The sequence below is a fragment of the Kogia breviceps genome, chromosome 13, assembly GCF_026419965.1.
Source record: "Kogia breviceps isolate mKogBre1 chromosome 13, mKogBre1 haplotype 1, whole genome shotgun sequence".
Lineage (NCBI taxonomy): Eukaryota > Metazoa > Chordata > Mammalia > Artiodactyla > Physeteridae > Kogia > Kogia breviceps.
Window position 1 is genome coordinate 57,727,876 of NC_081322.1, and position 27,940 is coordinate 57,755,815.

Genomic DNA, 27,940 nt, shown 5'->3' on the forward strand with positions numbered 1-27,940 from the left:
CACATGACTAAGAATGCAGACTTTATAGACTTAGTTCAGAAACGTCACTAAACAACCAGCAAAAACAAGCCCTGAGGAGGAAGGAGAATGCAACTTATAGAGCTGACACATTATATTGTTGAAAATATCCATTTTTCAACAACAAACTGTGAGACAGGCAAAGGAACAAGAATGTCTGGCCCATAAACAAGGGGGAAAAAAATCAATCAATAGAAACTTTCTGAGAAGCCCAGACACTAGAATTCCTGGAGAAAGAATTTAAACAGCTATATTAAATACGTTTTAAGAACTAAAAGAAACTATGTTTACGAATGAAAAGAAGTATGGAAATACTTAATATTTTATTAAGTCTTAGCAAATAGAGACTATAAGTCAAATTTGAAAACAGGTCAATTGAGATTACCCATTCTAAGAAATGAAAAGTATAAAGAGAAATAAAGTCTCAAAGACCTATGAGACACCATCAAGCATATAATACACCCTCTTTTTTTTTTTTCTTTTTATTGGCCAGGCCCCCCCGCTTGTGGGGTCTTAATTCCCTAACCAGGGATCGAACCCATGGCCCCTGCATTGGGAGTGTGGAGTCTTAAACACTGCACCACCAGGGAAGTCCACCATTAAGCATATCAATATGTGAATAATGAATGCCTCAGAAGGAGAGGAGAGAGAAAAAAAAGTGTAGAAAAAATATTTCAGGAAATAATGGCAAAAACTTCCAAAATTTGATGAAAAACATTAATCTACACATTTAAGAATCTCAACATACTCCTGGTAGAATAAACTCAGAGGTCCATGGCTAGACACATCATGATTAAACTGTTGAAAACCAACAGTTAGAGAATTTTGAAAAAAGAAGAGGAGAAAAGATTCATCATATACAAGGGTTTCTCATAAGATTAAAAGCTAATTTCTACTTAGAAACCATGGAGGACAGAAATCACTGGGATGACATACTTAAAAGGGTTCAAAGAAAGGACGATTAACCAAAAATTCTCTGTCCAGAAAGAAAAATCCTTTAAAAATAAAGGAGAAATTAAGACATTTCCAGATAAACAAAAACTGAGAGAATTTATCACTACCAAACCTGCCATACAAGAAACACTATAGGGGGTCCTTTAGGCTGAAATGAAAGGACACAAGTTAGTAACTCTATTCCATGTGAAGAAATAGAGTATCAATAAAAATAACTCTGAAAGTAAATTAAAAGAAAATTTAAATGTTATGTTTGTTTTCAATTTTTTTCTCATATCTTATTTTAAAAACAGTTGCATAAAAAATAGTTACAAATCTGTGCTGATGGGCACATAATGTATAAAGATGTAATTTTATAATAATAAAAATTTGAACCAAGGGGTAAGAAACAGAGCTATATGGGAGCCAAATTTTATATGCTATTGAAATTAAATTCATTAATCCAAACTAGATTGTTATAAATTAGGACGTTAATTGTAATCCCCAGGCTACCACTGATAAAATAACTAAATATATATATGGGTATTTTTTTAAAAACCACCGGATTTCTGGTTTCTGGCATGGCATATAAGGAGTTTGGAAGTTGTCACTCTGTCCTAAAAAAAAGTGAAAAGCTGAACAAATTGAAAAATCAACAACTGTTCTTAGATATATCAGAGAAGTGAGATCACAGGACAAACTACTGCCTCCAAAACTGGAGAGACAGGCAAGTACAGAGAATCTCAATTTACCACAGAAGAAACTGCTACAAAAACCAATACCAGGGTAGACAAATCTGACCTGTAATTGATGAATTGCTAGAGGTTCGGAGTGGACAAGTCTGAGAGTAAAAAATTCCAGGATAACTTAGTCATAGGGGGGCCCACAATTCTGTAAGTTTTACCACCAAAAATTTAACCAGGCTCTCACAGTGAATATCAGAGAAAAATCCCCTCATGCTTCTGGTGGGGGGAAGGCAAAAGAAACCATTTCGAAATAGGCCAGAGCATTCTGTTCTTAATAAGACCTGCCCTCTCGAGAAACTACTGGTGTTTTATCAGGACTCATTGACCCAGAGGGATGAAAATACACAACTAACACCCACCCTAGCCTTCCACTTAGGGAAAATACGCAACAAAAGCCCACTCTCACCTTTATACTTGGGGAAAGGGAAATACCCAGCTTTAGCCTGCTCTGGTCTTCCACAGGGGAGAAGGGAAATACCCAACTCCAACCCACTCCAGCCATCCCGTCCCACCTAAAGATGCAGAGAATGGGACTGAGAAGTATTCGTGAAGTTCACAATTCAGAGGCACAAGCTCACAAAAATACTATAGCAATCATAGGACTAGAAAATGTTTCCACTCCTGCCACACCTTACTGCCACACTACTAAAGGCCTATTCACAACAGCTCCTTTTAACCAGTACATGATGCCTAACCATCATGAAAAAATGTACAACGCATACTAAAAAAAGCAAAAAAAGACAACTGAAGAGACAAATCAAGCATAGCATCAGACACAGATATGGCAGCAATGTTGGAGCAATCAGACCAGGAATTTAAAACAATTATGGTTAATATACTAAGGTTTCTAGTGGATAAAGTACAACTGGTGGGCAATGTAAGCAAAGAGACAGAAGCATAAGAGAAAATCAAAATGAAGTGCTAGAGATCAAAAACACTGTAATGGAAATGAAGAATGCCTTTGATGGGCTCATTAGTAGACTGGACATAGCTGAGGAAAGAATCTCTGAGCCTGAGGATATATCAATAGAACTTTCTCTAACAGAAAAGCAGTGAGGAAAAAAATATAAAACAAAAACACAGAACAGAATATCCAAGTACTGCATGACAACAACAAAAGGTGTAACATATGCATAATGGAAATATCAGAAGGAAAAGAAAGAGAAGTAAGAACAGAAGCAATGGGCTTCTCTGGTGGCACTACTAATCTGCCTGCCAATGCAGGGGATATGGGTTCGAGCCCTGGTCCAGGAAGATTCCCCATGCCACAAAGCAACTAAGCCCGTGCGCCACAACTACTGAGCCTGTGCTCTAGATCCCGCGAGCCACAACTACCGAGCCCACATGCCACAACTACTGAAGCCCATGTGCCTAGAGTCCATGCTCTGCAACAAGAGAAGCCACCGCAATGAGAAGCCAGCACCGCAATGAAGAGTAGCCCCTGCTCTCCACAACTAGAGAAAGCCTGCACACAGCAACGAAGACCCAACGCAGCCATAAATAAAATAAATAAATAAATAAATTTATTTATTTATTTATTTTAAAAAAAGAACAGAGGAAATAATGATTGATATTTCCCCAAAATTAATGTCAGACAGCAAACCACAGATCCAGGAAGCTCAGAAAACACTAAACAGGATTTTTTTTAAAAACTTCATAAGAACATCATATTCAAACTGTAGAAAATCAAAAATAATGAAAAAATCTTGAAAAAGGTCAGAGGAAAAAAATCTTACCTATCATACTTGTAGAAGAACAGAGGTAAGAATTGCATTTAACTATTCCTCAGAAACCATGCAAGCAAGAAGAAAGGAGGGTGAAATATTTAAAGCGTTGAGGGAAAAAAAACCCACCAACCAAGTAATCTTAATCCTAATATCCTTTAAAAGTGAAGGAGAATTAAATACTTTCTCAGACAAACAATGACTGAGGGAATTTGTTCCAATAGACCTGCTCTGCAAGAAACGTTAAGAAAAGTTCTTCAGAGAGAAGAAAAATTGTATGTCAGAAACTTGGAATTACATAATGGAAAAGCAGCAGAAAAGGAACAAGTGAGGATAAAGTAAAAAATTTTATTTTCTTATTCTTAGTTAATCTTACAAATTTTGTTTGCTCATAATAATATCAACAATGTATTCAATTATAATCTGAAAGGATCAATAAAAAACTCCTAGAACTAATAAGTATAATAAGTATACTTATTGCTAATAAGTATAGCAAGGTTTCAAGATGCAATGTTAATATACAAAAGTCAATCACTTTTATTTATACTAGCAATGAAGAAGTGGAATTTGAAATTAAAGGCACAAAACCATTTACATTAGCACCAGAACAATGAAATAAGTATAAATCTCACAAAATATGTACAAGATCTATATGAGGAAGACTACAAAACTCTGATGAAAGAAATAAAAGAACTAAATAAATGGAGATATATTCTATTTTCATGAATAGGAATATATAATATTGTTTAGATGTCAGTTCTTTGCAGCTGCATCTATAGCTTTAATGCAATGCCAGTCAAAATCCCAGTAAGTTATTCCATGGTTACTGACAAACTGATTCTGTGGTTTATATGGAGTGGCAAGAAACCTAGGATAGCAACATTAAAGGAGAACAAAGCCAGAGAACTAACAAGACTTATTATAAAGCTGCAGTAATCAACACAGTGTGGTACTGGTGAAAGACTAAACAAATCAGTGAAACAGAATGGAGAGCCCAGAAATAAACCCATCTAAATATAGTCAACTCATCTTTGACAAAGGAGCAAAGGCAATACAATGGAGCAAAAATTGTATTTTCAACAAATGGTTCTAGAACAATTGGCCATTCACATGTTAAAAAAAAAAGAATCTAGACCCAGGTCTTAACACCCTTCACACAAATCAACTCAGAATAGATCACAGAGCTAAGTGTAAAATGCAAAACTATAAAACTCTTAAAAGATAATGTAGCAGAAAATCTAGATGACCTTAGGTTTGATGATGAATTTTTAGACATGACACCACAGGCAAAATCTATGAGAAAAATAATTGATAAGCTGGACTTCATTTTTTAAAAATCGCTCAGTGAATAATATTGTCAAGAGAATGAGAAGACAAGCCACAGTCTGAGAGAAAATATTTGCAAAATATTTGCAAAGGACATATCTGATAAAGAGCTTGTATCCAGAATACACAAAGATCTCTTAAAAGCCAACAATAATAAAACAAATAACCTGATTAGAAAGTGGGCAAAAGACCTGAACAGATGCCTCACCAAAGAACGTGGCATGGCAAATAAGCATATGAAAATATATTCAACATTATTACGTCATTAAGGAATTGAAAATTAAAACAATAATAAGATACCATAATGGTATGCATATTAGAAGAGCCAAAATCCAAAACACTGACAGCATAAAATGCTGATGAAGATGCAAAGCACCAGCAATTCTCATTCATTGCTAGTAGGAATGCAAAATGATGCAGCCATTTTGGAAGACAGTTTGGCAGTTTCTTTAAACTAAACATATCCTTACCATATCGTCCAGCAATCATGTTCCTTGGTATTTACCCAAGTCAGCTGAAAATTAATATTTACACAAAAACTTGCACATGAATGTTTATGAGTTTTATTCATAATTGCCAAAACTTGAAAGCAACCAAGTTGTTCTTCAATAGATGAATAGCAAAATGAACGGTGGTATATACAGACAATGAACTATTATTCAGTGCTAAAAAGATATGTTACACACCATGAAAAGACAGTGGTATTTTGATATTGAGGAAGCTGTGCAAATTTGAGACAGGTAGTATAGTATATGGGAAGTCTCTGTACCTTCTGCTCAAATTTGCTAATGAACCTAAAACAACTCTAAAAAAATTAAGATTTTTTTTAAAAAAGGGAAATAAAATTGTACACTAGAAAATATCTATTTAACACAAAAGAAGGCAAAAATGGACAAATAGAGAAACACAAAAGACCTAAGACATATGGAAAACAAATAGCAAAATGGAAGATGTAAATCTTACACTATCAATAATTACACTAAATATAAATGGATTAAATAATTTAAAGGCAGAGGTTGGCAGAATGGATTATAAAAAAAGCCCATCCAACTATATACTATCTACAAGAGACTTACTTGTAGATTCATACTTCAGATTCAAAGACACAAGTTATTTGAAAGTAAAAGAATAGAAGAAGGTAGACCATGAACATAGTAACCAAAAGAGAACTGGACTGACAACAGTAATATTAGAAAAAAATAGATTTTAAAACAAAAATTGTTTAGAATGTTATATAATGATAAAAGGGAAACTCCAGCAAAAAAAGGTAACAATTATAAACACATATAAACCTTACATCAGAGTCCCCAAATACATGAAGCTAGAGCTGACAGAATTGAAAAGAAAAACAGACAATTCAACAATAACAGTTGGAAACCTCAATACTCCACTTTCTAAAAGGGATAGAACTAGACAAAAGATCCACAAGGACATAGAATACTTGAACAATCCTATAAACCAACAGACATCTGTAGAACACTCTATGCTACAACAGCACAATATATATTCTTCTCAAGTGAACACAGAGCATTCTCCAGGATAGGCCACATGGTAAGCCATAAAACCAGTCTCAAAAGACAAAGTATGTCTTCTGACCACAATAAAATAAAATTAGAAATCATTACCCCCCAAGAAATGGAAAATTCACAAATAAGGAAGGATGGTTTAAAAACATATTGGATTCTTTGAGTTTAAAATCTAACTGGGAGTCTATTGCTATATAGGATGGGGTAATGAGAAGTAATTAGAATTAAACAAGGAATAAGATTTCAATTGAAAGGGATAAAATATTGGAGCACTTGGAATAATTCTCTCCTCATACAGTTAATTTATTTTAATTTTCCAAACCTCAGCTCAAGAATAACATTCTCTGAAAAGCTTTCCCTGACTCCACCAATGATGATAATAATGTTAACAATGGTAATATAAGCTGACACTTTTTTATAGCCCTTGTTATATGACAAGTATCACTCTAACCAATCTAAATATATTTCAATATTTAATCCTCCCAACAACACTAAGAGATAGTATTATTATTCCCATTTTACATGAGAAGAGGGTAAATAATTTGGCAAGGTTACCTAACTAAGAAGTGACAGAGTTGGAATTCAAATATAATGATTCCGAAATTCATGTTCTGAAGCATAAGCAACTGGAGTTAGATCCATCTTATCAAGACTCTCACAGAACCCATGCATATTTCAGTTATACCATAAACTACATTACGTTGTAACAGCTTACTAGATTGTCCTCTTTCACTAATCATTCATTCATAAACAATTATTCAACCAACAGGAAATTATTGAGCACATTCCCCGTGCCAGAAAATGTGCTTGTTCATAGAAATAAAGCCACATATGTCATATTTCATCTGTCAAAGAGTTTTAGTCTCAAGCAGAGTTCAGCAAACTATAGTTCACAGGCCAAATTCTGTTGGCCACCTGCTTTTGTAAATAAATTTTTATTGAACCACACTTGTGCTCATTGGTTTATGTAGTATCTGTGGCTTCTTTCATGTTACAACATCAGAGTGGAGTAGTTGTTATGGAGACCATTTGGCAGGCAAAGTCTAAAATATTTACTATCTGGTCCTTTACAGAAAAAGTCTGCCAACCCTTGTCTAAAGAATAAGACAAATAAGAAAATCATGAATTACTACCCAATAAGGTGCATGCTATGGTGCCCAAGATACTATGGGAACATAGAGATATCTAGATTAGATTATAGAGTCAACAAAAGTTTTGTAGGAGACCTGATATCTAACCTAATTTTTGAAGGTTAACTAGTTAAAGAAGGGCAGCCAAACTTGTCAGTAAGGCCAGACAGTGAAGTTTAGCAGTGATCCAGGGAGCTAGGAATAAAGATGGTAAATATGTTTAGGAGATATTAATTAGTTCTACATAACTTATAAAAATGTATCTTTAATTTCTTCATTCCCACTATCTGGCACAACTAATGGTACATATAGTTAAATTCACTAAATATTTGTTATCAGAAAATATTAAGTCCTAAGTAAACAATGTGTACTGAAAAGGGGCAAAAATATTTGCCTTCTATTAGCCCTTAAAATCACTAAACTATAAGAATCCCGATTTTTTCACCCACTGCCCTAGAGAAAAAAAAACAAAAACTACCACTTTTTCATTGTGTTCAGTTGTAGAGATGTATATAACATTTAAGAATACAGTTTTACAAATGAGAAATGGTTGTAAAATACTGTACCTGGAAAATTCATAGGCAGTTCAAATGGTTGTGGAGACTCACAACCTTCAATGTGCTCACAAATTTCAGCTATGATCTTCTTAATTTTGAGGCCAGTAATTTTAATCACTTCTCCTGTTGACAAACAGCATTCATTTCCAAACATTTCATAAATAGAACCTGAAAAAAAAAGAAAAACAGCTTTTTAAAAAAGAATTCAATAATGAAGAACAAAGTAGGAGTCAAAAGTCTCATATGAAGTGTTTTTATTCAGTTCCTCTCAGATACCTGCTAAACAGGAATTTAATCAAGCTTGGCAAAATATACAGCATGTACCAGGAAAAATATTAGATTTTCACTTCATCCACTGGGCAAAGTGTAAACAATCTTATTTTTGTTATTACTGTAAATTGAATTTATGGTCCTCAGCACCTTTAGCTCATCTTTCCAAGGTCAAGCTACAACCATGTCTTCCCCTGCTGGGATTTATGATCTTTCTTTGGCTAGGTCATAGAATTAAACTCACATGAGTCAACAATGATCTGAGTAAGTACTGCAAACAAGGTTGTAATACAATCTAACATCCAAAGACAGAGCATTTGTACACCAGGGCTTCATATTAAGAGCACTGTATCTATTTATAAGACCTAGTTCTCTTCATCATCATGAATATAACATTTTGTTCATTTTATCTCTTGTTTTTGACAAGCTGCAAACAACTCTCAACATCTTCATGGCAATAGGTGGCAGACAAGCCCAGATAAACTGAAAAGCTTCATTTTAGTTCAGGATTTCAGTCTCCTTCCTAACAAACCTTTTATCATAGATGTCAAAGCTAAATTTTTCATCCATTTATTTCCCTTTTATATCTCCTGATGGAGGAACACTGAGCAGTTAAATAAACGAAAGATTAGCAATAGGAAAGAGGAGAAGCAAAAGTTCTGGGTAATCTAGCCCCAGTAAAAAGGAAACAACCCCAAAACTACATCTCTGGGATATTATCGCTTTACAATAAAGCAGTAAACTAGAAGTTGATGTAAATAAACATTGCAGAACTGTGGGGTTTGAAACATATCAATTTTTCCTTGCTTCCAATATGATTTATACCTTCTTTACCATACTAAAATATAAATAATATGAGCACAAGATTTTAGGTTTGTTGGTTGGTTTTCTGAATTCTTCTGTTGAAACACCTCTTCATAGAATCTTGCCTGATATGTAGCAAGTACCTGAAACATTTTTATAGCATTAATGGTTATCATAAAAGTTATTAAGCCCAGCATTCAATCTAGCTTTAAACAACTCTGTAGTTTTATCATAGTCTCTACAGAGAACAGGGGGCACACACAAAACAATTTAAGGAGATTTTAACAAAGGGACAATTTACACACAGGCACAGACAGTTCTAGGCAACACAAGAACATAAATGTCCTGATCTCACTCTTTTTCCTCCATTGGTTCATCTGCCAGGGCACCCCATTGCCCCAATTCAGCCAGAAGCCAGAGGACAATGGAGCTGCTGACTTCACAGAAGTCAGCCTCCCAGGCAGAGTGGAAATGAAAATTAGCACACCAACCTTACTGTCTATTATTTAATGAGGATCATTTTTGCAGACATGCTAGTGTGTGAGCTCCTTGTATACTTCTAAACTCCCTCCTTTTCTCATACTATTGCCTTAACTACACATGCGTTCATACTTTTTATTAACTCCAATACATTGTGCTGTCAGCCATCTCAAATCCCTCATGGAAAAAACTGGTATATTAAAAAAAAATAATAAATCCACAGTGACATTTCCTTCCAGTGAACTCAGAATAATTATTTTCTATGATCCTCATTTGGAAATTAATCACATAGTAACATTTTACTTCTACAGTATTATCTCATCCTGTAGTTAACCTTTTATGACTTTAGTTTCTGTTACTCCCAATTCAATTTTAATCTTCATGAAAAAAAATATTGCATTATATTATTGCATAACTACCAACACATCAACCTCCCTTCCTCATTCATTCAGCAGACTTTAATGAATACCTACTATGTGTCAGACATTGCAATTGGCAGTAGTACAAAATGCATATGCCTTCCCCATAGAAGCACTGTTGTTTTTTTGCTTGTTTGTTTTGTGGTACGCGGGCCTCTCACTGTTGTGGCCTCTCCCGTTGCGGAGCACAGGCTCCGGACACGCTGGCTCAGCGGCCATGGCTCACGGGCCCAGCCGCTCTGCGGCATGTGGGATCTTTCCGGACCGGGGCACGAACCCGCGTCCCCTGCATCGGCAGGCGGACTCTCAACCACTGCGCCACCAGGGAAGCCCAGAAGCACTGTTTTGAAGGGAACAGACAAGTAAGCAGACAATTGAAGCAGATTATGAGAAAGTTATAATATAGAAAATACAGGGCATTGTGGGAATAAATTGGAGGCATTTAATTAAGCAATTATATGGGAAAGAAATTAGGGAAAGATTTGTGGAGGAGATGACACCCGAGCTGAGTTTTAAAGGAAGCATCACAAAATGTTAGGACAGGCAGAGGATATAGTATTTGAAAAGGCAGTGAGATGCAAAAGAGTCTGATACATTCTGGAAACTTCACATAATTTGTTAAGTCTCAAATATAAAGTAAGAAATGGGAACTGGTAAGAAAGGAGACTGGAGAAGTAGAGGGAATCCAGATCGTGCAGTGTCTTTACAAAATTACCAATAAACAAAAAAGCCAATCAAAGTCTGAAGCATCCTCAGAGTCAGAGAATTTACATTTTCAGTTATCAGTGTCCAGGAACTAATGCCAATTTAATGAGAGGTCATATGTTTCTAGGCGCTTGCTATCCAAAGTGCGCCCTGCTGCATCACCTGGGAGCTTGTTAGCATCTTAGCCAGACCCTAGACCTGCTGAATCAGAACCTGCATTTTTAACAAGACCCCCAGATGATTCATAAGTACATTAAGGTTTGGAAAGCACTGGTCTAGACCACAAATGTATAACTGAAATAATCTCTGTTCTGAGATTGTTGCAAAACTCACCAAGAGAGAGGAAGACATGTCAGGTAGAGGAAGCACTCAGCGTCATTGAGATGGAGGATGTTGTAAGTAAGGACAGGAAAAGGGAAGGATTTTAAATAGCAAAGCGACATGGTAAGATTTTTCTGTGTCACACGAAATAGAACGTAATTGGACCTATCCTGTTTCAGTGGAAGTCTGTTTGGCTTAATTTCAATGCAACAAATGTCTAATTGAAGATGTAATGTATAGCAAACTGACTCACTTGGAATGCCATCTTTCTTTCAAAGGTTCCACTGGAATTCAAAATTAAAAGATGAGTTTATGTGAGATTATGTATCAATTCACAGGGGTGAGAAGCCAGAGAATTCTGAGAGAAAATTCTGTGACTTTTAGTCACCACACAAAAGGCTTTTGACACCTCAGGTCTCTTTCTAATCATCCCTCTCGCTTTGAAAAAAGAAAATCACTTTTTTCAGTCATGTAAGGAAAAGAGCCTCATGGAAATGTTAATCTTTAACATTTATCTTTAATTCTTTGTGACTTCCAATTTTCTCTAAGCAAGAAGGCTATTAATTCATTTTAATAAAGAGAGAGGCCAGTGACACCTAACTCTAGAAAGTTATGTCCATGATAGGTTGATAGGTGACAAGAACATATAGCAAATCTCAAACCCCTGAAACTTGAAGAGTTCTTGTACATCGTTATCATCATTATAGTGTCTCTTAAAATACATTTTTTTCAGTGAAAATATAAAATGGTTAATTTAAAAAACAGCCAACTTTCATAATCTCAGAACAAGCACATATAATATGCCTAATTGCCTTTTTAAAATTTGCTGAGATGTGTGTCTGAACTATGTGTTTGTGTAAATATAGATATAAAAATAGTTTTCATTTCATTTTTAACCACAAGACATGCATTTTGAATATGCAAATCTAGAATCTATTAAATCTTTACAGACTGATTCTTTCCAAGTCAGAGCATATGTATTCAGGATAAGGCCAAACATCAGAGAAAGCTGAACAAAGCAGCCTGTTTTCAGTGATCAAACATTGCCCCTGAAGGCTGTAATGAAAGAGTCATGTGCCTCTGAAATCACCTTTTCTGTAATGCTACTTTGCTCAATAAAAATGACACATTAATATCCTTTTATGAGCCCATCCCTTATTTGACAATCCATATAAGCAATGCTGTGATCACATGGAAGAAACCAAAACAATTGGTTCCATAGATTTTTGTCCTTTTCCTCTACAAAGATGAAAATGTGTGGCAGTCAGGGAAGAAGAAACTTACATTGTTTAGTGGCTTTTTTCCCTTTACTCAACATATACTCATTTCTTCCATCTCCCACCCCCACCATACCAGCCACTCATCCCATCATCAGCCTGTCAAAGTTCAACTAATCCTAAAGATTCAGCTCATATTCATTGTCTTCTTGAAAGCCTTCCTTTATTCCCACCTAAATAAGAATTAATTCTTTCCTCTGTGCTCCAATAGTACTTTGCATGTATCTCCATTATGGCCCCTATGTGATCATTATCACAGCCTGCTGTTAGGGTATTATTTTCTGACCATCGATATTATGTATACTTTAGAATTTATTATGATATCCTAAAGAAGAGACATCATCTTAACTATATTTATACCCCTCCTCACATACACACAGCTAATTGCACAGTTTTGTCAATTAGTGGATCCTTAGTGAATGTTAAATTATAACTTAGCTTTACTGTAAAATGACAATAAATTATTGTGAATATAGTAGAAGTCCTTCTCCATTAACAGTTTAAAGCATAGTCAACCCAAAGCTTTGGCAGGGGTTATATCTTCATTTGGTATAACTAATAACAAATGTACAAGCATATGTGAGATTATCTGGTCACCTTGTGAATTCCCTAGACAAGGAATATTAAGGGCAGGTAATTCTATAATATGAATCTCTGCTTGTTAAATTTGCCATTTTTCATTATGTTTACCATTTTTATATTGCTGGACTTGAGGATGAGGCTCATAAAATGATCTGAGATATGTTTGGAGGAGTTAGGAATTTACTCTGTAAAGTAGGATTGATATTGTATGACAGTGTCTATAGACTGGGCTTGCTAGTAGAGATTTATCCTTGCTCCTCAGAAACAATTGTGATTATTCTTTATTATTATTACATGGCCAGTATTCCATAAAGAGACTATCTCCATCTCCTGTAAGGCAAAGTCATTCCCATGCACTACATGAAGAATATATTTTAAAATAGATGAACATGATATTTGAATGTAGTTTGCACATAAATAAGCATAATACAGCAAGCTTGCAGCTTTACTAGGGATGGATTCTACCAGTTAGATACTGGGTATACCACTGAGAGGTATATCTGAATATTGATTGAAAATGATCTTTCAAGGTCATAGAGACTCTCTTCCCTTCTGCCAAAATATCAATATAAAGAGGCAAAACAGTGGCCCCAAGTATAAGGAAAATAATGGCCAACACCAAGTAGAGCTAAGGTATAATCTCTCTTACTTCTAAGAATATGGGGGTTTTTCATGAGAATTTAGGGCTTAAGTGTTATCCTGGAAATCAAGTTTAAAGACAGAAATATGCTAGAAACTATAGTGAATATTGGTGAGTCTTATAAAATTTGAACATGGGGAAGCAATGAAAACCACAATGGGTGGAAAAGGGTGGAGGCCTGAGTCAATAAGCAGGTTAAAATCATAGTGAGCCCAGAAACCAGAAAATGTCCAACTTTTCAACTACTCTGAGAGAAATGTGAGGCATTTAGATGATTAAGTTTTAGTGGTTGAGGAAGAAAGATTAACAGTTTCCTTCACCAGCTAAAAATTTGATGTTTGTTTAATGGTGGAATCAATTTAATAGATTAAATAAAACTCTACTTAGAGGGTCTGTAAGTTGGTGTTACGATAGAAGTCATCATCACAGCTCTTTGTGTCAACAAGTATCAGACCAAATGGATTTGAGATGTATGAAATGAATATCCCTCCTACATATCTATGAAACATTTCCTTATGATGATGGAACAAATCAGTGATTCTGCATCTCCCAACATTATTATCGGCCAAATATTGCCCACGTTTTACCCCGATTTTAATTCTCAAAATTTCATCGTAAGTAATGTTATAATTTCTTAGATGAACAATGTTGCATTGGGAGTTGGTTTATTGTTTTAGGAATGACTTGACTTCAAGTACATTTTTTATACTTTAATATAAATACTTGCCTATGTTTTATATCCTAAATGTTAAATAAAGCTATCATAGACCTCCATAGCCATTTAAAATCATAAAATCAATGCACTGATTCAATTGTTTATACATGGGCTCCAATGAACTACAATGTGTTTATCCAAAGCATACAAAATGAAGCTTCACTATGTAATAAATTTTCCCTAAGTTCATTAGTATTGAATACTTCATTAACTATTCTTCTTATGAAATATGAATTTTGAAGTTATTTTATATTCATTGATTTAAATAATTTTTAAATGCTTGAATTTTGTATGTCTTTATTTTTTATTTTATTTTTATAATAATTCATTTGTATTGCACTTTATTAAAGTACCAGTCCATAATGGATTGGGAAAAGAAAAGAAATTGGACCTTCACTACAGATAGTTTGAGAAGCACTTCTCTAAATGGTTAAGTACAAATATGACCACAGTCAGTCAGTGCAGGGAAACAGGATGTAGCCTCAGGGAGTTAGAGAGTTAGAGTAAAATTTGAACATACTGGAAAAAGGAAAGTTATAGCCTAATACACAAAATCTTAGTCAGTATTATTAACTCATCTATCTCAATGTCACCAGCAGCCTGAGTGCCCTGACGAAAAGATACAGGAAGTTTAATCAACTTGACAGTAATAGTCCTAATTGCAAATTACTACATTGTCATTCTGATTTGTACATTATACTCTTCTGAGTTGTCTGAGGCAGTGCTTGAACCTAATTAAGCCCAGACACTTTGAACTGTTGGATCTACACAGTAAGAACCAAAGCCAGGAGCAGGTGAAATTCCCTAAGAGATGAATTTAGTGAGTTCTATCTAACTAACTTGCCAGGTATTCTCCATGAGAGAGATGGCAAATATCTATACTATATTCTACCATTCTCCCTTCCCATCAGTAATCATCCATGGCACATTTCCAGCTGAATCCAGATGAGGCCTAATAATCCTCCTCAACATAAAGTTCCCGGTGACTATCCATCAATTGAAGATGGCAAGCCAGGTATAAATTATTCCAGCCCAGTCCTGTACTATGACTTTTCTTGCTTTCTTTAAGCCCCCTTGTGTGATATTTATTTTTAAAGATTTTAATCTTCAGATTGGGCTAATTTACCCTCAAAGGCTTAGTAAAAGAAATCTGGCAGAAGAATACAGGGTCCCTCAATCCATCATTTTTTTCCAGACAGCTGTCTGAATTGAAGCATAAAACATCTACCTTGATAATAATCACAACTTTATATAGCCCAATGGCAGCTGTAGGACTAGTTTTAATTTCATTTTATATTTCTAAGCCAAGTGCCATTAATTCTAATGATCTCTTGAATCACTAGTCTTAGTGTCAGGAGCTTAAATACCATCACATCTTACTAACATATTAAAATGACTGAGTGTCTATCTCTACCAACTGGTTGTCCAAACTATATCTGAACACTTTCACTGATGGAATTCCAATTATTTTAAGGTGACCCACTCTACTTTTGAGCAATTCTGTTAAAAAGCTCTACATTTTAAGTGTAATATGTGTTCTTATAGGATATACACACAATTAGAACAATTTTTACCCTTAGAATCATATAGAAAACAACTAGTTAATTCTTATACATAGCAGCGTTAAAATGTGTGAAGATAGCCATCACCAGTTGCTCCTTATAACAAATCAATGCCCACTGATTGAAATATGTTCAGGGCCACTGCTTACAGCATAGGTTGCCCATTATAAAACTACCTGAAGCACAAGTTATAAGGATGTCAGTGGCATTTTGGAGTTGTGTGACAAGGTATCATGCCCCTCAAAAACACACATGCCCTTGACTGTTCCAGAAGAGGTTTCATAGTGCCTGCTGGGTATGTTCTAAGGTGGCTGCTTCAGCTCCTACCATCTTGTTTGAAATTCAGCTAGTGAGAAAGAGAGATAAAGAGAAGGAAACATTCCTTTTGTTTCAGTGGCATGCAATAGAAATTTCACATGTCAAATACTACTATCACAATCCATTGGCCAAAACTTAATCAAGTGGCCACATTAAGCTTCAAGAGAGCTGTGCAGCATCTTTAGCCAGGCAGCTGCACTCACAGCTGAAAGCTCTATTACCACAGAAAACCAAGAGAGGGCTTCCCTGGTGGCGCAGTGGTTGAGAGTCTGCCTGCCAATGCAGGGGACGCGGGTTCGTGCCCCGGTCTGGGAGGATCCCACATGCCGCGGAGCGGCTGAGCCCGTGAGCCATGGCCGCTGAGCCTGCGCTCCGCAACGGGAGAGGCCACAGCAGTGAGAGGCCCACGTACCGCAAAAAAAAAAAAAAAAAAGAAAACCAAGAGAACAGATATAGTTAGGGGGGCAGCTAACAGTCTCTGATCCAAAAGGTGAGGGAAAGGTATGTATATTTCAGGATTTAAATTAGGTTGCATGTGCCTATAAAACTTACATTGTCTTATGAAGAAAAGAATGTATATTTTTATTTGAAACACCAAAGACAGGAGGTCTGTTGCTGAGGTTGAGACTGCAGGATGAAATTTCAGGGTTGAACTTTATCTCCCTTAAGAGATACAACTGTTAAACACACACACACACACACACACACACACACACACACACACACACACACACTTCTCTCCATTCATTCCTAGGCATTTAATTAGGTAAAAATCACAGATAAGAATGCCTTCTCTAGAGTCAGTTTCAAAACCAGGATCTACATCTGATAAATGTGTGACTTCAGGCAATATCTTCTTTTATAAAATGGGGATAGTGCCTCAACTTCTTTATCTTAAAAATGAGGTGGTGGGCCTCCCTGGTGGCGCAGTGGTTGAGAATCCGCCTGCCGATGCAGGAGACACGGGTTTGTGCCCCGGTCCGGGAAGATTCCACATGCCGTGGAGCGGCTGGGCCCGTGAGCCATGGCCACTGAGCCTGCGCGTCCGGAGCCTGTGCTCCGCAACGGGAGAGGCCACAACAGTGAGACGCCCGCGTACCGAAAAAAAAAAAAAAAAAAAATGAGGTGGTAATTTTACCTCTGATAATTGCTTTGAGGATCAAAGTAGATAATTAGTTTTTAAGTGCATAGCCCAGAATGTGGCATCTATTTAGGGTTCAGTAAATATTAGCTATTATTGGTGTCATTATTATTATTTCATATGATGTGGTTTAAGACCGAATAATTCAGTATAATGTTATACTATTGTAAACTGGTGTGATTTTCTTGGTTAAGATGAAAATAAATGTCTTCTTATGGATAGGGATGGGGTTTTCCCTGAATAAAAAAATGTTATTTTCTTTGTCATCCTACGAAAGAGAAAATTACAGAAGTGAAAATAGAAACTTGAGAAGATGGACTTGGGCTGGGAATAAAGATACAACAAAGGTCAATTTTTTCTCACCTTGTAACAACAAACCTTGGTATGCCACAAATGGGTTACAAGTATGCCAACATGTTGAAATTCGTCTTCCTTGAGGTGACCAACTAAGATAGGTCTGGGATGACTAGTGGCTTTGGCTGGTGGCTCTGGCTGCAAGTTACCTTGTCTATTTACCCCACCCAAACAAGCCAAATACCAAGCCAAATACTCAAGCCAAATACCACAGAAAAATGTTTGGTTCCACTACCACCTACACCAGGAAAGGCTGAGTAGAGTCATTAGAATCTCACCCACAATGAGTATAATAAGACACTCACCCACCCTTTGCTGAGGTGGTGTCAGAAAAGGCAGAGTTGAGAGATGGGACCTGCATCTTTGTGAGATAGTAATAAACTCCCATTTTCTGTCAGGGAAACCAAGTGAGGAGCCTGGACTTCCAATCCTACCGAGCAGTACTGAGGCACACTTTCTCCTCCCCTTGGGGTGATGTCAGAGGATGTCCAGTGAAAAGTTAGGACTTTTAACCACTAGCCAATGTAATAAGGCACCACCCCATCACAAGGTGTAACTGGAGGCCATGTGTACAAGAGTAACAAGCACTATTATCCCTCCTATCAAGAGTGGTATCAGCAAAAGCCTAGTGAGGAGCCAGTACTCCCACTCTGACCAGCAGTAAGAAGGATCCCTTCCTTTCTGAGTGTCAACAGAGGCTGAAAGGGGAAACTGGGCTTTTAACCCCATTATTATGGCAATAATGAGGCCATACACCTCACCCCCTGTTGGAGAAACAAAAAACAGAAACCAAACAGAAAACTAAATATATAATAGACTTAAGCCTTGACATATCAATAGTTACATTAAATGTAAATGATCTAAATACATCAATAAAAAGAGATTGATAGAATGGATTAAAAAAAACATGACCCAAATATATGCTATCTACAGAAGACTCATTTCAAATATAACAATATAGGTAGGTTGAAAGAAAATGGATGGAAAGAGATATATCACACAAAAATTTATCAAAGGAAAGGAGGAGTAGCTATATTAACATCAGATACAGTAAACTTTGGAGTGAAGAAAATTACTAGTGTCAGAGATAGATATTACATAATGATAAAAGGGTCAGTCTACCAAGAAAATGCAGCAATCTTAAATATGTATATATCAAACAACAGAGCTGCAAAATATGCCAACTAAAACTGATATAACTGAAAGGAGAAATAGGCAAATCCACAATTATAGCTGGAGATTGCAACATCCATCTCTTGACAACTGATAAAATATTAGATAGATTATCAGTAAGGATATAGAAGAACAAGGACACCTTCAAACAACAGGATCTAATCTACCTTTACAGAACACTATACCTAACACAGCAAATACACGTTGTTTTCAAGTGCCCATCAGAACATATACTGAGATATCCTGTGCCATAAAACAAATCTCAACAAATTTAAAGAACTGAATCATAGTATTCTTTGACCACAATGAATTAAACTAAAAATAAATAACAGAAAGATAATAAAAAATTCTCCAAATACTTGAAAACTAAATACCATACCTCCAAATAATCTGTGGACCAAAAGAAAATTGCAACATCTCAAATCACAAATTTTCATATGGATAAGGAAGTACTGAGGGGAAAATATATATTACTAAATGCTCATATTAAAAAAGAGCTAAATCTCAAATATTCTAAGCCTCTTCCTCAAGAATTTGGAAAGAAAAACATAAAAAAAGAGAAAATCAATGAAGCAAAGAGATGATTCCTTGAAAAGATCAATAAAGTTGACAAACCATTAGCAATTCTGAAAAAGAGAGAAGGTACAAATTACAAATAAGAGGACTAAAACAGAGAATATGACTACAGACCCTCCAGACATCAAAAAGGAAAAAAGAGAATCCTACAAACAACTCAGCCTACAATTCAACAATTGAGGTGCAATGAACCAGTTCCTCAAAAAACCACAATACACCACAACTCACATAAAATAAAAGGAACAATTGGTTCAGTCCTATAACTATTAAGAGAATTGATTAATAGTTACGAAGTCCTAAAAAAGAAATCTCCAGCCTCTGGTTGTTTCACTAAAGAATTCTATAAAACTTATCAGGAAGTATTTTCACCAGTTCTACACAATCTCTTCCAGAAAGCAGAAGAAGAGAGAATATGTACCAATTTATCTTATGAACCTAATACTACCATTATACTAAAACCAAACAGACATCACAAAAAAGAAAACTATAGACCAATATCCCTCATCAATACAGACAAAAAAAAATCCTTCACAAAATTTTAGTTAATAGAATCCAGCAACATATTAAAATAATTATATATCATAACCGTGTGGTTAATCCCAAAGATACAAGGTTGGCTCAATATTCAAAAAGCAATTAGTGTAATCCTCTATATTAATAGGTTAAAGAAGAAAAAGCATATGACCAAATAAATTGATGTAGAAAAAGCATTTGACAAAGTTAAACACACATTCAAAATAATAAAAAGAACTCTCTGTAAAAGCCAGTGTGAAAAAGATGAAAAGACAACCTACAGATTAGGAGAAAATATTTGCAAACCATGTATCTGATAGAGAATTTATATCTAGAAGTTACAGCGAATTCTCAAAATCAAATAGTAAAAAAATCAATCCAATTATAAAATGGGCAAAAGACATGAACAATCATTTCACTGAGGAAGATATACAGATGGCAAGTGAGCGCATTGTTAGCCATTACTGAGTGCAAATTAAAACCACAATGAGAGTCACTACATCCCTATCAAAATGGCTAAAATAAAAAATAGTGACAACAACAAATGCTGGCAAAGGTGCAGAGAAACTGAATTACTTGTACATTATTGAGGAGAATGTAAAATGGTAGAGCCACACAGAAACACAGTTTGGCAGTTTCCTAAAAGAAATAACAACATGCAACTACCAGCATTTCACTCATGGGCATTAATCCCAGAGAAATAAAAAAATTATTTTCACACAAAAACTTGTCTACAAATGTTTATAGTAGCTTTATTCATAATAGCCCTGAACAGGAAACAGACCAAATATTCTTCAACATGTGAATAGTTAAATTGTGGTACATTCATACTATGAAATACCCCTCAGCAGTAAAAACGAATGAACTATTAATTCATTCAAAAATCTGGATGAATCTCCAGAGAATTATGCTGAGTGAAAAAGCCAATCCCAAAAGGTTACATACTGTATGACTCTCTTTATGTAACACTTTTGAAATGGCAAAATTATTAAAATGCTGAATAGAATAATGGTGAAAAGGTGTTAAGGAGGAGATGGGGGAAGTGGGAAATGGATGTGGCTATAAAAGGGCAACATGAATCACAGGATGATAGAAATGCTCTGTATCTTGACTGTATCAATGTCGATATCCTGGCTGTGATGTTGTACTCTATAGCTTTGTAAGATGTTACAACCAGGCGAAACTGGATGAAGGATACATGGGATTTCTCTGTATTATTGCTTACAATTTCATGGGTCCACAATCACCTCAAAATAAAGGGTTTAATTTAAATGTGTGTGTGTGTGTGTGTGTGTGTGTGTACTATGTGTGTGCTGCAGTGCAACTTCTCATACCAGTGTCAGACTGAGAAAGCCTCAGTCAAATACAGGAACACATGCAGACAAAGGGAAGCAGTGGAAGGAGCCTGAAGAAAATGAATAACCCCCAAACTGCATTTAAGTCCTTAGGAGAGTCATGATAGCAGAAATAGAGGCAGTGGGTTATACTGATACTGGAAAAGATGTGAGCCTCTTCCTACCTCTGGGACTTCCAGAGGGACTCTAGAGCAGCACTGTCCATTAGAACTTTCTGCAAGGATGGACATATAATTTGAGCTGCCCAGCACTGCAGCTAACAGCCACATGGGGCTCATGAGCACTTGAAATGTAACTAATGTAACTGAGGAACCCCAAAATTTGTTTACTTTAATTAATTTAAATTTAAATAGCCACATAATGGCTAGTGGCTACCATATTGAAAAGCATTTCCTTTTTCTACTAAAAGAAAAAAAAAGCTTATGCGAGAGCCTAGGTTTTGCTACTGGTAAAGTGCTTCAGAGCTTGGGTAATTTGGGCATCCTTGTATCACCTTGATTGTCCTCTCATACTAATGATGTCAGCAACAAACAACTTAAAGTATAGTCTCTTACGTATGTAGTAGGTGATGTATGATTATGGCCAAACAGGGTCGATGTGGAAGGCTGGTTATTAATATTCATGGGATAGGCATTCTAGAAAGTAAAAATATCACTTTTCAGATTTAAACAAATTAATATGTATTAAAGAATTGTCTGACATCTAGTGTCTTTCCAAGATGATCTGATTACAAAATAAAAAGCCAATGGTTGGAGAGAACTTAGAGCAGATTTGAACTGTAGGCAATATATTGCTATGGTTCTAAGAAAGTTCTCCTAAGAGCTGCTTGCAGAGTAACAAAAGACAGGAGAGTCAATGAAAAGTTACCAGGTGCCATGGGGTGTAAGTATGCAGTGAGGAGAGCCCAAATATAATGGCAGCTGCAAACACTGAAATGGTCCTTCACAAACTGGTGAAAGAAAAGCAGAAAAATGGGGCCAAAATGACTCCCAGACCGCGATGCTGGGGCTGGTGTACTAAAAGGTGGAAAAACTAGGAAGGAAACACCGTGCTCAGTTTCTGATATATTGTTTCTAACATCAAATGGTCATCCTTAAGCAGAGATGGTCCTATCCAGTTCCTCTTAAACAACTGTTTGCCAGCAGGCTGCACCAGAATTAATTGGGGAAAACTTTAAAATACAGATTCTAGGGCTTACTCCAAAAATTCTAAATCAGATTCTCCAGGGTAGAACCCAGGAATATGTTTTCTTTTTTTTAAAGTTCCCTAGTAGATTCCAAAGTTTACTTAGGTTTGAGAAATACTGTTATAAATCATGAAATAAGTAAAAGAAAATCAGGACTACATATGTCAACCTGGGAAATAATACAATTTTGGGAGTTAGTTAGTTAAATCTTCAAGAATAAAAAAAAACAAAAGCAACTCTGGATAGATATGCTCCCCTGAGAGTGAGAATAGAGTATCTGGGACACGTGCAAAGATAAATATTTAATGTTATTACCTGAAATACTTCAGCATAGACAATGAAATACACATGTATGTGTTCAATACTTTTAACCTATAGCCCTGAGGAAGGGATGAGAAAAATGTTAATATTTGAAGTACACTAATCAGAAATATAAACCCAGGTGACTAGTTAACACAAAAAAGATTAATCAGAAGTTCATACTCTTAAAACAACTATCACAAGTGTCACCTATATTTATCTCATATTAGCATAGTTTTCTTAATTGTAATAATGAATACCAATCTTAAGATTGCCTTATTGGTGAAATGAGTGGTGTTTAAAATGTGTTGATTAGTTTCAAATGTAACACAGGAGCTCCTGTTCCTGCAAAGGGGTATAAGAATCTAGTGAGCCCAATATAGGCCCTGGGCTTCACAATCCTGGTTCAGCAGTTGATTCAAAGCAGTTTTGTCATGTAACTAGAAAGGTAGCTGGAATATTGCTGCAGAAGTCTCTAATGAACCTTAGAGACTTGGTTCATTGCAAGGTGCTGTCAGAGTATTTAAAAAGACAAATAGATGGGACTACATCAAGCTGACACACAGGTCATATAAGTGTTTTGATGCCTGCTTGCAAATAAACGTCTTACATTTGACAAAATTTCATTGTATGAGACCACGTACTTCCAAGGATTGAAGGCTACCAAAATCTACCAGCAATAAGCTAATAATGGTGAATGACAAAATCCATTCTGGTCAGTTTGCAACAAAAGTCATTTTCTCCAGAAAGTCTGGCATGACTTTTATCAGTTACTCTTAATAAGTAGGATGAAATTAATATTCACCATGGGTTTATTTCAATAAATAAGAGCTGCTAAATTTTACTGAGCATTGAGCTTGTGGTTTTTTAAAACATGATGTTCCCTTGAATAATTCTGCTTTGTTTTTTAGAGAAAACTGAATTAGAGAACCAACCAGCATGAAGCCCAACAGTAAAAATACAATGCTACAGGTCGTTTGTCAGATGAATGGCATCTATCAGTAGATAATTTCACTGTCAAATTTTTAATGAGAACATGCAAACGAATGGCTTATTGTTCCAAGTAAGAAGAGAACGTTCTTAACAGCAGAAATTAAAATTTCCATTCTTACTTCCATCTTTAGTGGTTTAAAGCACTCATTTAAACTTTAAAGCATGTTGCAATAAGAAGTAGTTTACTAAATGTCATCTTTAAAGCAGTCTTCTTCAAAATAATGTTATTTCTATACAAAAAAGTTTCCTTAGGCATATTATCAGAAAATTCTGATGTTCTAATTAGTAGTTGACCAAAACTATATCATATATCAGTCCAGGAGTGATCACACAACCCATCAAGCATTTGTTACTGTAGAGCACCACATGACACACCTTTGTAGCCGTTATGTCTGACTTCATGAGGATTCTTGACTTCTTTGAGAGGACTATGGTGACTTAATGAGCTTTGTTACTGCAAATTCAGCATACCGCCAGGTATTCAGCGGCTATTCAGTGAATTAGCTGAATAAATGGATGTTCTTGGAGATTTATTTAATCATTTGATTATTTATGTTTCCTTATAGTTAAGTATCATTAAGAAAGATAATTGTTGATCCTGTTATTTGAAAAAGAAAGTTTTGTTCTTTTCATTAATAATCAGTGGATAGAATAATTGCACAAAGACTTTGTGGATAGGTCTCTGACTCTATAAAATGAGGAGGTTAATTTTGTTGATCCAGAATGCTGTCTTATTCTAAAAGAGTAGATTTACTAGAAATGTAGAAAATCACTTTTTTTTTTTAAATGGAAAAATTACGAGAGGGCAGGGTATAGAGAAAAGAAAAAGAAAATGGATCCTTGGGGCAGTCAGCTGCTTCTCCTGTCGCGGCTCTGATGCACTGGGAGAGACCAGACCGAGGCAGCCAGCGTGGGGACGTCAGCATCGCAATCGCACAGCCTGTGGCTGACCTTCCAAGCTCGGAGCTGTCCCCTCCGCGTCCGATCCGACGCGTCTCACTAAACTGGTCTTCCAGGATTTACAACGCTCCGTCTCCAGGCCGGTCCCGCCGTGGCGTATTTACCTACCTGCCAACGGAAGCTGCACCTGCATTAACCTTCCTCGGGCGGCCATGATTTACACCCGACCCCGGAGCCCGCTCCCAGTCTGGTCACTAGGGTCACAGCCACCTCCTAATCCTGATTTTTAAAAGCATGCAGTGCGCGTATAGTCGACCTGGAATTTTTTTAGGTGTCATCTCTATTATTATCTTCTTAATTATTTGTCCTTTCTTTGAGAGAAAAACTTGATAGCAGTGGATGTTATTTTATACGCTCCCCCTCCCGCTTCTGTTTTACTACACCACATAACTGGTACTCAAAGTACATTACTGTCAAAGAGCATCTGTAAACGTATCCAGTCGCATATGACTACAGTACAAAGGAGAATGGAAGGGAGGCAGGGAGGAAGGGAAGGAAAAGAGGAAGTTTCAGCCTGTGTCTGTTCTAAGACAAGTTCAAATTTTTATTATTGTCAAGTTCCTATTATCTCTCTGAACATGCTAAATCGTTGCTGAATTTTTTTTTAATTACTGAAATAAATACATACACTATATTTAAATAGGGATTTATTTAAATTAGTAACTATATTACTAATATTTAAAATCAGAGTGGTCTCTGATAATGAACACAATTCAAAACTCACATGATTTGATTTCACAAGTTCTGGGAAAAACTGTTTTAAATATGTTTTAGGCCTTTCCAGATGTCAATAAAGAAGTAACCAAAAAAAGTCCTTTGGTCTGTGGTTAGAATTCACACATCGTTTATGGGGCAGGTGTTCTTTCCTTAACTGACACAAGTGCTGAATCACTAAAACCAACCCTTCTAGAGTAAAATGGTTTAGACCTAATTATAACAATCAGAAAATCAGAAAGTTAATTTCATTACACAGCTTAGTAGAAGCCGTCCCCATTTCCTAATAATTTTTCTTTAAAATAACAACAAAATCTTCTCAAATAATGTCTTTTGCCATTTAAAAATATTATTTCACATGAAAAAGTTGTTTCATTTAAGTAAATTTCATCTAACAGCTTTACTAAAATCTTAGTTTTAAAAAGGTGCAATCTTTCCAAATATTTATTAAAAGTAGAAAAAGTAATGTCCCCATTAAAATGTAAAGTTTTAAAATTCAAGACTTTGAATACTGCATCAAAGATAGACATTTCTAAAAGTAATTTTTTAGATTTTTTTTAACACCTTACTTGAAATTACCTTCTCTCCCATTCTCAGTGCTTACTCCAGTCATTTAGCAGGGCCTAACAAAATTTATTAGTATTATAGTATACAAAAGTATAAACTACTACATGTAAGGCAAAGTTTTTTCATTTTCTTTTCCTTTAGTGTTTTTCAATGTTAAAAAATTGACTGATAATTTATACCTATTCAAATGAATTTGGTAGTTAATAACCCTAACCATAATGTCTATTTCACAGCAGTTGAAAATCTAGCAGTCAATAAAAAATACAAGTTTTACTTAATTTATTGCTTAGTCACTTCTTTATACTTATAAGATGAAGGAAGTATATGAATATATTTATATGATTATATGTAAAAACAGAGGCTAGTTCTCCATTTTTAAATATTTTTATTGCATAGTCAAGGTTGGTACTTAACAATTAAGTTAGAAAATTTTAAGTATGAACATTCTACTCTACAATAGATGTGAATAACGTGTGCCATTGTACAAAAACGCCCACATTTTGGAACATTTCCACTTAAGTAAACAGCACAAAAATTTTGCTGGCAGTTATTTTCCTCCACAGCTTTTGAAAATAATACAACTGATACTATCTTATCTGAGCTTCTTTTGCTTGTTTTTAATGTACCTATTTTAGGGATTTTTCCTAAAATAAGGCTTGCTTCAGCTAAGTTTTAGGGAAAAATGTGTTCCATTCAAGTACAAACACAAAATTGCCCTAAACTTTAAAAATTCTTTTACTTTAAACTTCAAATAGTTTGATTCTATTTTTTTAAATGTAATGTTTAATTACACTGAAAGGGTAATTCATTGATCTGTAGTATATGGCCTAAAGGCAATCTAAGAGCCAAATTGTACAGCAGCTACAATTTGGCTCTTGGAAGTGTTAAGCCTTAGATAAAAAATGATTCCAAAGTTTTTACAGGAAAAAATTCAACATCATTTCAAATAAGATTATGCCTTAATGAATATAATTTTTGCATATTACCAAATCAACATTTTTTCAAATAAAACTGAACTGCCAAATTCTATTCTGACAGTCATTTTAGTGTCCAACCATATACCACTGACACAAATGGAGCAAATTTATATTTATTTAATAAATTATATTATCAATTTCAAATATTGGGATATAATGTTTTACTTAATTTTAAAGCTTAGATATAAGAAGTATTCAACTTTTACTCTCTGTGAACTTAGGTCATCCAGAATCAACAGCAGTTTTAAACCTGTGAAGCTCAACAGAATATGTTGTAAATATGTAGCAAATTTTACTTTAGAAATGTAATTCTTGTCTTTAATAAATCATGATAAATATAAGCTCATGTAGAGAATACTGGTGCTCTGTTTTCAGTTAGCTGAAATTCTTTTTTAAGAATGTGACAGGCCATATTTCATTAGATTTTTACATAATTTTATTTCTCTTGAGTCTGTATGAACCAATAGCAATATTGTGAATTCATATTAAAAAGTGAAAAAAGTTTTCTTTTGTCCTAATATTTAAAGCCTATGAGGGCTTCCCTGGTGGCACAGTGGTTGGGAATCCGCCTGCCAATGCAGGGGACACGGGTTCGTGCCCTGGTCCGGGAGGATCCCACATGCCACGGAGCAACTGGGCCCGTGAGCCATAACTACTAAGCCTGCACTCCGCAACGGGAGAGGCTGCGACAGTGAGAGGCCCGCACACCGCGATGAAGAGTGGCCCCCGCTCGCCGCAACTGGAGAAAGCCCTCGCACAGAAACGAAGACCCAACACAGCCAAAAATAAATAATAAATAAATAAATTTAAAGCCTATGAAATATGAATAAATGCAAGTTGAATACAATGCTATAATTTTCAAATTTTTGCTGATTTTACTACCATATCCCTAGCTGATTAAATTAAGACTGAAGAAAATTAAATTCAATTAGCCATAAAAGAATTATGTCAGCATTAAAATAGCACAATTGTTTGCCATATGAACTCATATAGGCATCAAATTAATAAAAGTCATGTTCATATAATGCATAATTCACCATGTATCATTATTCAATATACTTATCTAACCGGTTTAATT

The 27,940-nt window shown here is 35.5% G+C and overlaps 1 protein-coding gene across 3 annotated transcripts in view; it reads right to left on the reverse strand.

The window, feature by feature from the left end:
• THEMIS (thymocyte selection associated) overlaps positions 1-27,940 on the reverse strand; it is a 173,900-nt gene that overhangs the window by 130,682 nt on the left and 15,278 nt on the right. For all 3 annotated transcript variants that reach the window (XM_067011289.1, XM_059083567.2, XM_067011290.1), the window contains exon 2: positions 7,970-8,128. In XM_067011289.1, the coding sequence (XP_066867390.1) occupies positions 7,970-8,128 (159 nt within the window). The remainder of the gene's footprint in view (positions 1-7,969; positions 8,129-27,940) is intronic.